At 47.4% G+C, this 14,411-nt stretch overlaps 1 protein-coding gene across 4 annotated transcripts in view; it reads right to left on the bottom strand.

The window, feature by feature from the left end:
* The window catches only part of LOC102453028 (carotenoid-cleaving dioxygenase, mitochondrial), a 94,911-nt gene that overhangs the window by 4,265 nt on the left and 76,235 nt on the right, over positions 1–14,411 (bottom strand). For all 4 annotated transcript variants that reach the window (XM_075909431.1, XM_075909433.1, XM_006111225.4 and 1 more), the window contains 8 exons: positions 12,784–12,995; positions 11,584–11,699; positions 7,482–7,584; positions 4,663–4,791; positions 4,316–4,476; positions 3,026–3,193; positions 2,278–2,415; positions 62–244 (listed from right to left, as the gene is read on the bottom strand). In XM_075909431.1, coding sequence (XP_075765546.1) covers positions 62–244; positions 2,278–2,415; positions 3,026–3,193; positions 4,316–4,476; positions 4,663–4,791; positions 7,482–7,584; positions 11,584–11,699; positions 12,784–12,995 — 1,210 coding nt within the window. The remainder of the gene's footprint in view (positions 1–61; positions 245–2,277; positions 2,416–3,025; positions 3,194–4,315; positions 4,477–4,662; positions 4,792–7,481; positions 7,585–11,583; positions 11,700–12,783; positions 12,996–14,411) is intronic.

Genomic DNA, 14,411 nt, shown 5'->3' with positions numbered 1-14,411 from the left:
TGAGTCATTGAATGGGGAGAGCTCCAGGGTCTTAAAGAAGAAAATCTTCCTTTCGTCTCACCTTCATTTGTTTGGTTTCTGTATCGATCTTGATCAGTGAATCTCCCACCAGGTGCCCAAAGCCGCAGCCATAGAAGAAGCGGTACTTTTTGCCATTGCAACGCGAGTAGTTAATCTGGGGGAATTCCAAGCCCCCAAACTCCTTCAGGTCCTCAGAGTGGAGATTTTCATGCATGCACCAGACCTAGGACAAGAACAGAGCACAGGGGTGTAACTTAGCCCTGACTTGGGACAGAAGCTTTGATGCCAAACTAGTCACATCATCTTGCTATCCAGCTATTACAGGGGAGATGGAATGTCTGGCTTTGCTCCCTGGACACCTCTAGCCAGCCTCTGCCAGAGCCATGCTGGCTCCCTTATTCATTTCACTCAAGGAAGAAACTTTCACTCACAGCAATCTGAGGGTTCAAAAGGACCTGGAAGGCCTGAACCTCCATAACAGTAGCAGAACTCCAATGTTTTGTACAGCATCTTTCAGCTTGACAAGCTGATCCAGGGATTGCTCCTCCACCAATCATGTGGCTCCCCCTCCGGAGCTATGTGCATACTGCACCGTAAGCCCAGATCTGTGGGACCTGGGCTTGTAGACTTTGTGTCAAAGTCTGTGCTTGAGCGTGCCGCTGCCCTGCCAATCTGAGCCTCCCAACCGAGCTAAGGAGTCCATACAGCTCTATGCAGACCTGAGTGGAATGCAGTAACTGATTAACCACTTGTCATGATTATGAGGGTTAGCCCGCAGCCTGGGGACTAAGGGGTTAACTACACCTAGCCAGGTGGAGTGGCCAATAGGAATGTAGGTAGGACTTTCAAACTGGGACAAAGGATTTTTGGTTTTACCCTCCTTTGTCTCGGACAGTCCCCTCCAGCTTCTGAGGGAGACAGACATGTATGTCTCTCTCTCTCTCTCTCCAAGAAACCATTCTTCACTTTTTGTAAGTAGGATAAAGTTTAGATAAATCCGTTAGGTTTTATTATTTTATGGGTTGGGTATGGGATCTGATGTCTGAGCATTTTTAAACAATGTTTTGGCTTTTCTTTGTAACTAAGTTCTAGGCCCATGGGGTGTGTCTAGACTGGCCAGTTTTTCTGGAAAATCAGCCACTTTTCTGGAAAAACTTGCCAGCTGTCTACACTGTCCACTTGAATTTCTGCAAAAGCACTGACGATCTCATGTAAGATTGTCAGTGCTTTTGCGGAAATACTATGCTGCTCCCGTTCGGGCAAAAGTCCTTTTGCGCAAAACTTTTGTGCAAAAGGGCCAGTGTAGACAGCACAGATTTGTTTTCCGCAAAAAAGCCCCGATGAGGAAAATGGCGATCGGGGCTTTTTTGCGGAAAAGCGCATCTAGATTGGCACGGATGCTTTTCTGCAAAAAGTGCTTTTGCGGAAAAGCGTCTGTGCCAATCTAGATGCTCTGTTCCGAAAATGCTTTTAATGGAAAACTTTTCCGTTAAAAGCATTTCCGGAAAATCATGCCAGTCTAGACGTAGCCATGGAGTCTCTCCATGAGTGTATATGTTGTTACCTTTCAGTCTAGTCATTACACTTGCAACAGGAAGACTGGTGATAATAAAAGCTTTCTCTTTTCTTTTTTATTAACCTGGTACTGGTTAATTTTGTGTCCTGGTTTTTACTTCAGGGGTGATATTTCCCAAGTGATTTCTCCCCTGATCTCTTTATTATTACATAGGTGGTGGCAGCGAAGGATTTTATTCTCAAAATCTAGGTTGTTAAGATTTTGGGGGGAAGTTTTATATCAAAGTCTGGTAGATAAGGTTTTGGGGTACTTTTGCTGGCCCCCACTTCTGCATTTATCATGCCAGAGTGGGGAAGGAGCCATGACACCACTGCACAGCGGCTTAGGGAAGGAAGCGAAGAACAATCTTGTATCCAACTGAAAGTGCAGGATGAATGTTGGAATCACAAGATAGAAATTGGCCAGTTACACCAGGGTTAACACCCCAACTCTTGCCAAAAGTGCCACAGGGGCTTAAAGTGACTTTGTGTGGTCAGGTTCTTGGTTTTACATCGCATTTAAAAGATGGCATCTCCAGCAACACAGTGCCAGGACACTAGGCTTTGTACTGACTTCCACCCAAGTACAGACCAAGCCTAACCTTGCAAGATCTAAAAAGTCAATATCACAAGGAAATCCAGGTGCACACACACAATACAATCGCCACCTTCAGTGTAGTTACTTATGCCCTTAACACATACCGTCCCATCCGCCTCTTTAACAGCACTCGCTGATGTGTAGGACAAAGGGTTGAGGTTCTGCCCTATGGGCACACTTGAATCCACATTCAGTGGGAGAACAAAGCGGCGTGGAAAAGCTCTGGCTGTCGAGTTATAGATCTATGAGGAAGACAGAGAGATAGAGAGAGCAGAACAGGCTGGTGACTCGGTCCCCATAGTGGAGCAAGCACCCAGTGAACTCCAGCCCTTTCCCCCCTTCCAAAGCACCCTGCTCTCTTATTATTTGTATTAGCACAGCACCTAGAGGGCCCAAGGTGAGATCAGGGCCCCATGCTGCCAGGCACTGTACAAACATAGAAACAGTCCTGCCTGAGGGTGCTCATAGCTTAAATTAATAAGAACCACAAAGAGTGGGATGGAAAACAGGCACAGAGAGGAAAAGTGACATGCCCAAGTTCACCCAGCAGTTCAGTGTCAGAGCCAGGAATAGAACCATATTCTTCTGACTTCTAGTCCACTGTTCCATCCACTCTGCCTCTCCTGCTCACCCAGAACTTCCTATTCCTTCTCTGAGCCATTGCTCTGACCCTTCTTCCCACACTGTTCCTTGGATTAATGTCATTGTTACTTAGATACACATTTACAGATTCTAAAACAATGAAACAGTCTCACATTGCCCACAAATCAGTAAGACTCTCTCACTCCAAGGAGCTTTCAGTTCCCTCTGTATTTCCCAGCCATATGACAGACACCGAGGCAGCAGCGTTACCTGATCCAGACCCTCCCCAGCTTTGCGCAGGTTTTGGAGCTGGTAATTATGCAGGCTCCCTCCATCGTCCTGGCAGCAGAGGTCAAGGACCACACAGCCCTGATCTTCAAAGGTGTTGATTTGATGGAAGGTAGCGAATGGCTTGCTGTAAAACTGCCCAGGAAGCAGCTGCAGGGAGACAAGATTTGTTTCCCGCCTCCAACAATCTCACCCTCTCCCTGGGCCCAGAAAGTCCTGTTTTCCCTTTCCATTTCCCCACTCATTCTTTTTGCACCACGTATCTTAGAGCAGGGCTACTCAGCATGTGGCCCGCGCTCTATTTGTTTGCAGCCCACTGTACGTTTTGGGTTTACACGAGGCTTGGTATGTGGCCTGCAGGTGGGAGCCAAAACAAACAAGAAGTCAATAGAACGGTCTTCTGTTGATATGCATTTTAGTAGTTAAATTCCCGGACTGTCATTGCTCATTAAAAGTGGGTGGAAATCAGGTAAATATTGCACTTTATTAATATCAGCAGAACTGTCTTAAATGGGGCCTGTGTGTTGTGTAGTCTTGCCTTAACCTTTGAATTCATACCCATCCGAGTGAAAGATGCTATTTGCATATGTATTTGCATGTCTATGTAACCACACTTAAGTTGCAGCCCTCGGCATATGCTGTGAGTATCATTGTGGCCCCAGGGGTTTCCAAAGTTGAGTAGCCCTGTCTTAGATCTCAGAAGAACAACAGCTTCACAGCCAATTATGGGCTGAACCAGATCCAGGCAATTGGGAGCTCAACACACCCCATGGCCAGGGCCCGACACCCAGTGGCAATACCACCCTCCTGGAGTGGCAGTGTGAGGCTGTGTCTAGATTACATCCCTCTTTCGACAGAGGGCTGTAAATTAGGCCCTTCGAAATTGCAAATGAAGCTGGGATTTGAATTCCCCACACTTCGTTTGCATAATCACTTAATGGCGCTCTTTCGAAACAGCGCTATTTCTAAAGTAAAACTGCGGTCTAGACGCAGTTCTTTCAAAAGGGGAAGGCTTTTTGGAAAGATCCTGTAAACCTCAAGAGTCCCTAACTGCCTTTATGTTCTTTTAACCGGCAGCAGAGAATTCTCTTGCATTTGCCTCTGCTCTAGCACCTAATCGTTCCTCATCCAGGAAGCCTACCCATTCCCTGGTTTTCAAGCTAATATTGCAGTAGTTCCTAGACTGACTCATACAGACCAGGGGCATTTTCTAGATCAACTGGGCAGGAGAAATCTAGGCCTACATGACTAATGGAATGGCAGAAGATTTACCTCTCCCGTGTGCTTATTCACCACATGGAAGCGGGTTTTGTACTGTGGCTCCCAGTTTATCCCATCAGCAATGGGCTTCCCAAGGAACTTGGATGTGATGATCCGAGGCAGATTAAGCTTGATGGGCTGCTCGATGAAGATCACATAGTTCTCACTCATTCCTGAACAGAAGGGGAAAATCAAGATGTTTTGCTCCAAAAGGCAAATGAGGTAATGAGAACAGCTGGAAGCACAGGTCAGTGAACAACCTGCCTCTACTATTTGACCTCAGGTATAGCAAGTTGTAGCTTGAAAGCTGTGCTGAATCTGCAAGCACAAGGCATAGTGGAGGATAGGAGGCACCTCACCAAAACTGTGATAGTAGGAGGGTTTCATCTTCTCAGCAGGAGCAATAGAGCACACGACTTTGGCTCCCTGCAACATGTCGCTGCAGTTAGATTTCTGTGGAGGAATCCGAATAATGTTATAGCTGGAGCCTGGAAAGGAGAAAACGAGTCCATCAGCCCAGAGACCCAGGATTGACCCTGTCAGCATTTCAGGGCAGGCAACCACAGATGTGTTCGTTAGCCCTGTCCACGTTCAGAGTTCTAATGGATCAGTTTTCAGTTACAAGACATGCCAGATGAGGTTTTCAATACCCACTAAGGGATTTAACCACACAATTCCCACTGGAATAAATCCTCCAAAGAGCTTTAAATATTTTAGCCACACACTCCCGAATCCCATCAGGTGAACGAGCTTTTAAAACTTTGACCAGATACTCATGTGGGGCCTGCACTCACATGTCCTTGAAAGGAAGATCTTCCTGGTTTTTTTATGTATTAGGCACAGGACAGGAAAGCTCCATCCTACACATCTACTCAAGTTCTCCCAAACCCATTCCTTCTGTCACAGTATACAGGCTGGCCAGAGCACTCCAGTCTGAGAGCAGCAGAGTGCGGCAATTTTTCATTTGTCCCAGGAGGACACCATGTTGCCAAATACATTTTATAAACAGGAGCTGGAGGGCTAATACTTGACCATGCCCTGACACATGCTGAAATTCTAAAGATACAGATTCAGTTCACAGCAGAACACAACCCCCCCTTCCCCTATGCACTTGGCCCTATGCTGAAATCTACCCATTGCTTCCAGCCACAGAAGAGAATCCCCATCAGATTCCTTCATTTATAACAGCAATTTCTTCTGACTTGTTCCAAGTCTCACTAGTGGCAGTTTCCACATAGCTATTGTTGGGCTCTGCTGTTTTCTGTCTCATTAAGAGATTTGGAGCCACAGCACTGGCTAAGCTGAGCAGATAAAGAGCCACTTTCTTTACAACAGGGCCTCCGTCAGACAAACTGGAATCAAACCTAAGCAGTTGTGTTAAGCTCATTGTTGCAGCATCTGAGCACCCACAATGGAGTGAGAATGCAAACCAGCGTCGACGTTCCCATGTCAAAGAGAGAAACCAGAATTCTGAGCCCTGGTTTTCATGATTGCCTGTCTACTGAATCTGCTCCTCCCACCCGCCCACTGGGGATCGATGGCCTGGTAAGTTCTGTGCATGACCCTGTGGGGAAAACTGAAGCTGCATGCTGCTGAGCACAAAGGAATTAACACAGCAAGAATGAAAGAACAGCAAAGCCAGGGAATTGTTTGGTGAATTGGTGCAAGCCAGCAGCCTGAGGCCTAACAACACAGGGCATTAGCTACTTTCTCACAGCTGAGGCACACTGGGGAGGAATGGCTTTATGCAAAAAAAAATTAAAGTTGGTTTTGAGGGGCTACTCGAATAGGGTTTGTGGACAATATCTTCCTAGTATTGGAAAACTGGCTACAGAAACTGATCCCACTATAACCCATGGCTGTGGAGGACAAAGAATGAGGAACACACCTGGCACCTCAAGTGCAAGGGAATATGGACTACTACGTTTTCTCTCACCACATTCTCTCATCTTTAGAAATTCCCACATTGGATCACACCAATGGTCTGTCTACTATTCTACAGGCCACTACAGGCTGCTTCAAAAGAAAGTTCAAAAAAACCTGTAGTTTAGGGACAAAGTCTCCTTAGGGTGGCGTCTCCGTGTCCTGCAATAATCTGAGGTTGGCTCATGCCCTGAACGACTGGGTTTACCTCCCATCCACATCTCTTGGTTATTTTAATCCTTGACACACTAAATTTTAAATCTTTTTTCCCCCCATAGAAATGTCCTGTTATGAAGCCTGCTAAGTTTTCACAGACATCCTCTGGCAGCAGTCACTGTTTCATAACTGAGAACTACAGAGAGAATAGCTACAGTGCTGCAGATTTGGGGGGGTGGATTTCCACTTAAGTTCATGGAAAATCTTCTAATTGATTTCAAAAGGCTTTGGATTCAGCCCCAACTCTTTGTTAATTTCCTTAAAAAGCCTCCTTTACCAAAATGATTCACACGTGCACATGGCACAGCTCATCCCTACCCAGGGCAGTGCCCTGCATTTCTTCCCTGCCACTCACAGCAAGGTTTGTGGCCATTGGGATAAGACAGTCACTCAAAGCACATTAACTGAAGAGCCTAATCATTAAGACGGGGTGGGCAAAAAGGCCTCCGCGAGCCAGATTCGGCCTGCCAAGTGGGTGGATCTGGCCCATGGAAGCCCTGCTGCTACCCCACCCACAGGCCAATTAGGACCTGGGGGTGGGGGAGCACCCAAAGCCTCCTCCTGCCCTGCCAAGAGCACGTAGCACTTTGAAGCGCCAGGCGCTGTTCGCAGGGCAAGGGGGAGAGTGGAGGAGGCTTTGTGTGCTCCCCCGCTCCCAGGCCAATCAGGCATGGGTGCCTAGTGGGAAGGGGGGGCAAAGGGGCTCCCCCACCCCCAGACCAATCATGGGGTAGCCCCACCCCTTCCCATTTAGGTCCCTCCCCTTCCAGGGTGGCCCAGGGCTAATTTAAACATTTTTTAAATGGTCCCCATGCAAAAATTATTGCCCACCCCTGCATTAAGAGAACAAATGTCATGGTGAGATTGATGGCAGCCACAATTTAAGATTGATGCTACTTTGCTGTCATTGTGTCCTGTTAGACTCCATCAAAAAACTCCTGCTTACCGAAATAGCATGTAGTCTTCCTAGCCTCCCTGCCGGACCAGCCCTGCCTCACCTCACTGTGCCCCCCCAAACAGTGACCCTGCCTAGCCTCACCATGTTTCCCGTAAGAGTTGCCCATGTTGTAGGCTGTCCCATCAGGCTCATAATGTGGATGGGCTGTTGCTCCATTCACTGCAATAAATTTGCTCCAATCCACCTGCAAATTCAAAGATGTTGAGAGTTAGAGCAGGAATCATGTCTATTAGAACATCTGAGGCCTTTTTCTGCAGCCATATTCGGAATGTAGTAGCCATAAACCATGAAGCAGAAAGTCACGTCCTCACATTATTTCTCAAGTATATAAAATAATGTAATATCAGGCTTTTAAGAAGGTGCTCCTCCTAATAGTACTCCTCTCCAGATAAGCAAGGAATCTCTTTAAGGGTATGTCTACACTGCATTCCTCTTTTGAGAGAGGAATGCAAATGCAGCCGAGCAAAAATGCAAATGAAGCACGGATTTGAATTTCCCACATTTCATTTGCATAATAGTGTCGGGGCGCTTTTTCAAAATACCCTATTTCGAAAAAAGAAAATCCTTCTTTCGAAATATCCCTTAAGCCTCATAGATGGCGAGGGGTTTTCCGAAATAGGGTATTTAGAAAAAGTGCCCAGATGCCATTATGCAAATGAAGCACGGGAAATTCAAATCTGCGCTTCATTTGCAATTTTGCTCAGCTGCATTTGCATTCCTCCCTCAAAAGAGGAATGCAGTGTAGACATACTCTAAGATATTTAAAGAAAACTTTGCTTGCTGGCATTCTCTCTGGCAAGGAATCATGTATTAACAGTTGTGACTGAAATCTATATTTCTGTTGGATTGCCCTATGGTCTGTTCGTCTCTATATTCATCTGTATGATCTCCACCAGGTTTTTTGATTGTTTCGCTCTGTTGCACACAAGGGAGCTGACAGCTTCTGTAGGCCCCCAGGCAAGATGTGTGGCGGCCACCCCGGAGAGGGTGGGGCCTCAAGCGGAAAGGCTGGAACCGGGTCAGCCAGCCTTCAGTGCTACCAAGACTATGACAGGTTCTGGACCCTACTCCCCACCCTCAGAGGGGCTCCCATGGCAATTTAAGGAGGCCTGGATGTCCTGCTGCCAGTTACAGTAGCAGCATCAGCAAACCGGGAGCCCCAGACTCCTTTGAACCTCCTAACACAGGACAACTGCTCCCTTTGCCACCCTCAATCCCCATCGGCAGGCTTGGTTGCACCAGTAGTTTTGCAAGATTTAAGTCAACTAAGATGGTGTTGTTACATGATTGGTTAAAAAATGTTTTGCAATATGTTAGGATTGATCAAAGATTATTTCGTAATACATTAGTAAAATGATTGGTTAAAGTAGAGTAAAGCTAAGCAGGACTCAAGTTTCATTATATAAATTGGGATTTAAAAGGAAATCCTTTCAAACCTGCTCCAGGACACAGCCCTTAGAGCAGAGCTGTGACACATCACGTTCACATTGGGCAGTGTTGCCTCCAATTTTTTTCCACCTCTGAATGGAATGAACTGTCTTATGTGCGCCGATTGGGGAAATGACGTGCAACACATCGCCTCCTTATTGGTGCACATAACAAAATGAATATGGAGGGTGTGGAGTCAAGGGATTCTGAGTGTGGGTGGGGGCTCAGGGCTGTGGCTAGAGTTGGGGTACAGGGCTCTGGCTGGGAGGTGTGGGCTCTGGGATGGGGCTCAGGATGAGGGGCTCAGGCTAGGACAGAGGGTCAGGATGCCTGAGGAGGCATGCTCTGGGGTGGGGTGGAGGATGAGGGGTTTGGGGTGCAGACGGGAGCTCAAGACTGGTGTGCAAGAAGGGATACAGGCTCTGGACTGAAGGTTAGTACAGACTCTGGGCTGGGGCTGGGGGCATGGATGAGGGCTTTGGGATGCAGGAGGTTAGTCAGGGCTGTGGGGTCTCAAAGTGGGGCAGAGGGTTGCAGCTTGGGCTGGCCTGTGCAGCTCCTTTTGGGGACAATGAGAAGGAGCCTCTTTACCCCGGTCATGACAGCTTGGTGCTGCTGGGGCCTGTGTGGAGAAGCTGTCCCTTACTCCTGTGGCAGCTCCATGCTGGGGTCAGTGAAGAGGGGATCCTTCCTGCCAGCTTCAGCAGCTCCATGCTGGGCCAGTGGGGAGTTTTACACCAGCCCCAGCAGCTTCAGGGCTTGGAGAGAGAGATCTCTCCCTGTGGCATCCCTGAGCCCCTGTGTGGGGCTTAATGGGAAGCTGTGCAGCTGCTTGGTTTACAAGGAACTTAGGCCCAAGCGTTCTGAGTGTTGGAGGGGACTCGGAGCTGAGACGGGGGGTGGGGTGGAAGGATGTGAGGGCTCAGGGTTGGAGCAGAAGATTGGGGTGCAGGGGTGTGAGGGCTCAGGCTGGGGGTGAAGCTATAGGCTGAGGCTCCGTTGAGGGGCTTAGGGTGAAGAAGGGTGCTCCAGAGCTCCTGCGAGGAGAGAGGACTCGCACTAGCAGCACCTATGCTGGAAAGGGGCAGAACGTACCTCTTCCGGCCATGGCAGTTCTGAGACTTGGGTGACAAGATAGGCGCCCCTCTGCTGCCTGAGCAGGTTGAAGCCCAAGCTGAGTTGGAGCTGGGAGAGGGCCATTCCAGCCACTTTGTCTGGATATGCATGACAGGGGAGGGATCACATGGGGATTCCCTGTTCTGTTCATTCCCTCTGGGGCACCTGGCATTGGCCACTGTGGGAGACAGGGCACTGGGTGAGATGGAACTTTGGTCTGGCCGTTCTTATGTTCTTATGACGTTAATCAATATGGGCACGTCTAGACTATGTTTTATTTTCGAAAGAAGATATGCAAATTTGGCAGGAATTTGCATTTCTTCTTCCGATCACTTTTTCGAAAGAGTGGGTTTTTTCCAAAAAAGCAAGCAGTCGAGATGCAGTTCTTTCAGAAAAAAACCCTCTTTTTTTTAAAAGAAACTTCTTCCTCAAAAATTGAGGTTTACAGGTTCTTTCGAAAAAAAAAGTGTGGGTTTTTCTTAAAGAACCACTTCTAGACCGCTTGCTTTTTGGAAACAAAAACCCCTCTTTCCAAAAAGCAATCGGAAGAAGATATGCAAATTCCCACTACATTTGCATATTTTCTTTCGAAAGTAAAATGTAGATGTGCCCTTACTAGCCCTTTCCAGCGAACTCCAGTGGTTGCCAGTCATGGTGGACCACAGCAGCCCCAGCCACAGAGGGGGCACTAGGCTGGACAGCGGGAACTCACGGCTATGGCCATGGTGGAGCAAGGTAGCAGACTGGACAGCAGGACTTAAGTCAAAATGGTTAAACAGTTAAGCGCTCCCATTTAAATGGTTAACTATTTTAACATCCTTACTGGCCACAGTGGGGTTCAGGCTGCAGCTGGGCTGCCCCAGCCAATCTGGGGCTAGCCCATCCTGGCAGGTCTGGGGCCAGGCTGCTCTGGCCACAGCTGGCTTTGGGCTGTCCCTTCACCAGCCATGGCAAGTTGGAGGCTGGGCTAGATTTGGGCCAGAGGTGGAGAGTTCTTCCCCGAGCTGCAGCAGGTCCCAGAGCAGGTTCCTTGTATGCCTGCATGGTGCTAAATAGGCAGTTGCACGGCCGCACAGCTTACAGGGAACTTAGGGGCAAAGCATAAGCAGGAGTGGAGTGCTGCAAGAGCATTAACATCTATAACCTTGATGTTACATGAGTAAATATTTTTGCATTTCCATACCTTGGATCCCTGCAATCCATGTACAGTTGGAAGAGACCCTGCTTTACTCTTGGTTAAAATAGAACTGACCTGAGGAGTTCCTAAGTCTAACCCAGCCTGCTGCCAATGGCTGGGACTGGACCTCAGGCATTCCAGCAGCTTCACTAATCACCTCAAAATTGCAACATCCTTCAGCATCTGCAGCACAGGGTGGAGGGGCTTAAACTCCATGGGGATGACGCAGTGACTGTGATTTCCTGGCAATTTCAGCATCTGCCACAGACAAGTCATTTCTCCAGGAGAGAGAAGTATACTGGATCTCAACAACAAGCATGGACTCTTGCCACAGCATGTTGGACACAAAGACTATGAGGGTATTTGGCAATATCCCCACTAGCTGCCAAGGCCATTCTGGGAACAGTATGATGTGATTCTCCCATGCCACATGGCAAACCCATCATCCCATCCACTCTTCACCTTCTCCTTGGTTTCCAGGGTTTCTGGATCCACTTTGTGCATATAGCTGGTCTCAGAGCTGACATAATAATCTCCCTTGTACACCACATAGTTCACACTGGAGTTATCCGTTGACCCTGAAACAAAATCCCAGGATAATAGAGATACATTATACTAACTTCTTGTTACAAAAATTAGGTATATTTAAACAAATAAACCAATTTGCTAATGACAGAAAGCCCTTTTATGACCAATTAAAAACCTCTCATAGAGGTACAACAGCACCCAGGACTCTATCTATCCAGGTGAGTTCATGCCAAAGAACAAAGACTTGTTTGTAATTAAAACCAAAGAAATCCGATTCCTTTTGGTTCAGGTCATTGTGCTGTTTGTACTTAATAAAAACACTTTTGTTTACTATCAGGCCCAGTGTAAATAACTGTTACTGGGGAGGGGGAAATTGACCAGTGTGCATCTCTCTCGTTCATGTATAAAGAGGGCAAAGATCCTTGGGAGCTTTTTTTGTGTAACACTTTACTCAGAGAAAGACAGATTTATTTGGAGGTTTGATCCCTTTGGAGGGCTGGTTTCCTAGTGCTGTGCCCTAGAACTGCATTCTCCCACAGCAGAATTGGTTCAGTGTCTGCACTGCTCTTCAGGGGGGCAGTAACCCCAGCTCTGTGCCTGATCTGGGGAGATCAGATAATCTGGCCATCCAGGACAGGGTGGTGGGGATCCCCAGGGAGCAAGAAGGCATGTGTCAATGGCATAATCAGCACACCAGGGAACAATTCCAGGGGTCTTCTGTGACTGCACCCTGTCACAAAGGGCATCCATGGGGCCAACAGTACGAGATGCTGAGCACACCAAGGATCTGTCAATTTCTCCTGGAGCTGTGGGTGCCCGGCACCTCGGAAGACCAGACCAAAGGTGCACAAATATTTTAGTGAGCTACATTTCTCATTTTGGGTGGAAACAATATGCTGGAGAGGAGGAGGCAGCCAAAATCCCAAGTGAAGTGTGTCTATTTCAGCAGAGTTTGACTCGGCATTTTCATCATAGGGTTGATACTCACAAAAATAATAACCGCTCAAAGCGGAGCCACTCAAACTTCCACATAGCTTTCTTCAGACCTAAAAGCTGTTCCACCAGGCAAGTATCACCCACAGAGGAGGCATGCCACCTTCAAGAACATTGCTTTCAACTAAGGAACCTACTTACGTGGCATCTCAAACCATGATATGAAGCGCCCAAAGATGCTCTTGCATGGATCAGGCACAGCCAAGGTTCCAAATTCCGAGACCACAATCCGATTGTGCTGGCTGTTTGTCACATAGGAATCACTCTGCAGGAACTTGCTTTTATAAGTCACAGTGCCATTTTCTAGTTGGAACTGATGCAGCAGGGCCATGCCGTCAAACCAATGGTTAAATCTTCCAGCAAAGAGAAAACAAAATTACAGAGAGAAGAAGGCTCAGTGCTCAGCAACATCCTCCTACGCCTTCTCCTAATCTCTGGTGTTATTATCAATTTGATAATCTGAGAACCAAATCCTACAAACACTTTCTTCATGAAACTACTTGCGTGTACATGTGGAAGAAAGCATGAGCACAATGGAAAAACTCAGACATGCAACGACTCATATGCCTACATGTCTGCAGGCTTGGGGTCAAAGTTTAGAAACAGGGTAAAATTCCCAAAAGCATCCCAAAAGGGGTTCATTTACGCAGGAGGCCAGAGTGAGTCTCAGATCACAGGTACTAAAAATAACATTTGGGTTCAGGCTGGAGCTAAAATTCCAAAACCTAGGGAAAGGAAGGGGCTTCAGAGCTCAAGCCCAAATGTCTGTGCAGCTGGTTTTAGTGATATTAATATCAACCCCCTCAATCTGGCTGTAGACCCAAACTCTGAGACTTGCCACAGGCAGTGCCACAGCCTGCAGTGCAGATGTACCCTTAGGGTAAATCTACACTGGAATAAAACACTTGTGGCATGGGTATGACTGGCTTGGGTCAGCTAACTTGGGCTCATGGAATTTGGGCTGCAGGCTAAAAATTTCTGCCTAAACATTTGGGTTTTGGCTAGAACCTGGATTCAGTGGCCCTTTCCATTCGCGGGGTCTCAGATCTCAGGCGCTATCTTGAGCTTCAATGTCTATGCAGCCATTTTACAGCCCTTCAGCCTGAACCCAATGAACCCGAGTCAGCTGATTTGAGCCAGTTCTGGGTGTTTAATTGCTGTGTCGACCCTAAGTGGCTTAAGGGTCTAAGTCTCATTTCCAAAAGTGACTTTGGGCACCTGCAAGCCAGAGTCCCATTCATTTTCAATGACTCAAGCTCCTAAGTGGTTAAGCGTCTTTTGAAAATGGGCCTTTGTGCTTTTGAGAATGTTACCCACAAGCTCTCATGGACTGAAACAATGTTGTTCTACAAAGCCCCTGCATGCTTATGGGGCTACAGAAATAGGACACAAATTAGGGTTTGCTTTCACTAACACTTAATGCATGGTGAGCTGGGGTGTAAATCTTTCCCCATGAGCCTGCTGTGCACTGAATGTCTCGCCATTCCCTTGTACACTTTGATCTACTCCTGCTTTGTTATGCAAACCCCACACAAGCAAAAAATAATCTGGGAGCAAAGGGCCAAACGGAAGCATTGTGCAGAATTCCCTCCCCTCCACAGATGACCCCCCAGGCCTTCTGAAGACCAGATTTTCCAAGCTAGAACATCAGCAATAGGGTGACCATATTTCCCTATGCTGAATATGGGACACATATTCAAGTTAGTTCAATGGCAATCAATCAGAATTATGCGGTACAAATGTTCAAATTAAGATCAAGTTGACTGAGC

This window comes from Pelodiscus sinensis, chromosome 26 (genome assembly GCF_049634645.1).
Source record: "Pelodiscus sinensis isolate JC-2024 chromosome 26, ASM4963464v1, whole genome shotgun sequence".
Lineage (NCBI taxonomy): Eukaryota > Metazoa > Chordata > Testudines > Trionychidae > Pelodiscus > Pelodiscus sinensis.
This window is presented reverse-complemented; position numbering and strand designations above follow the sequence as displayed.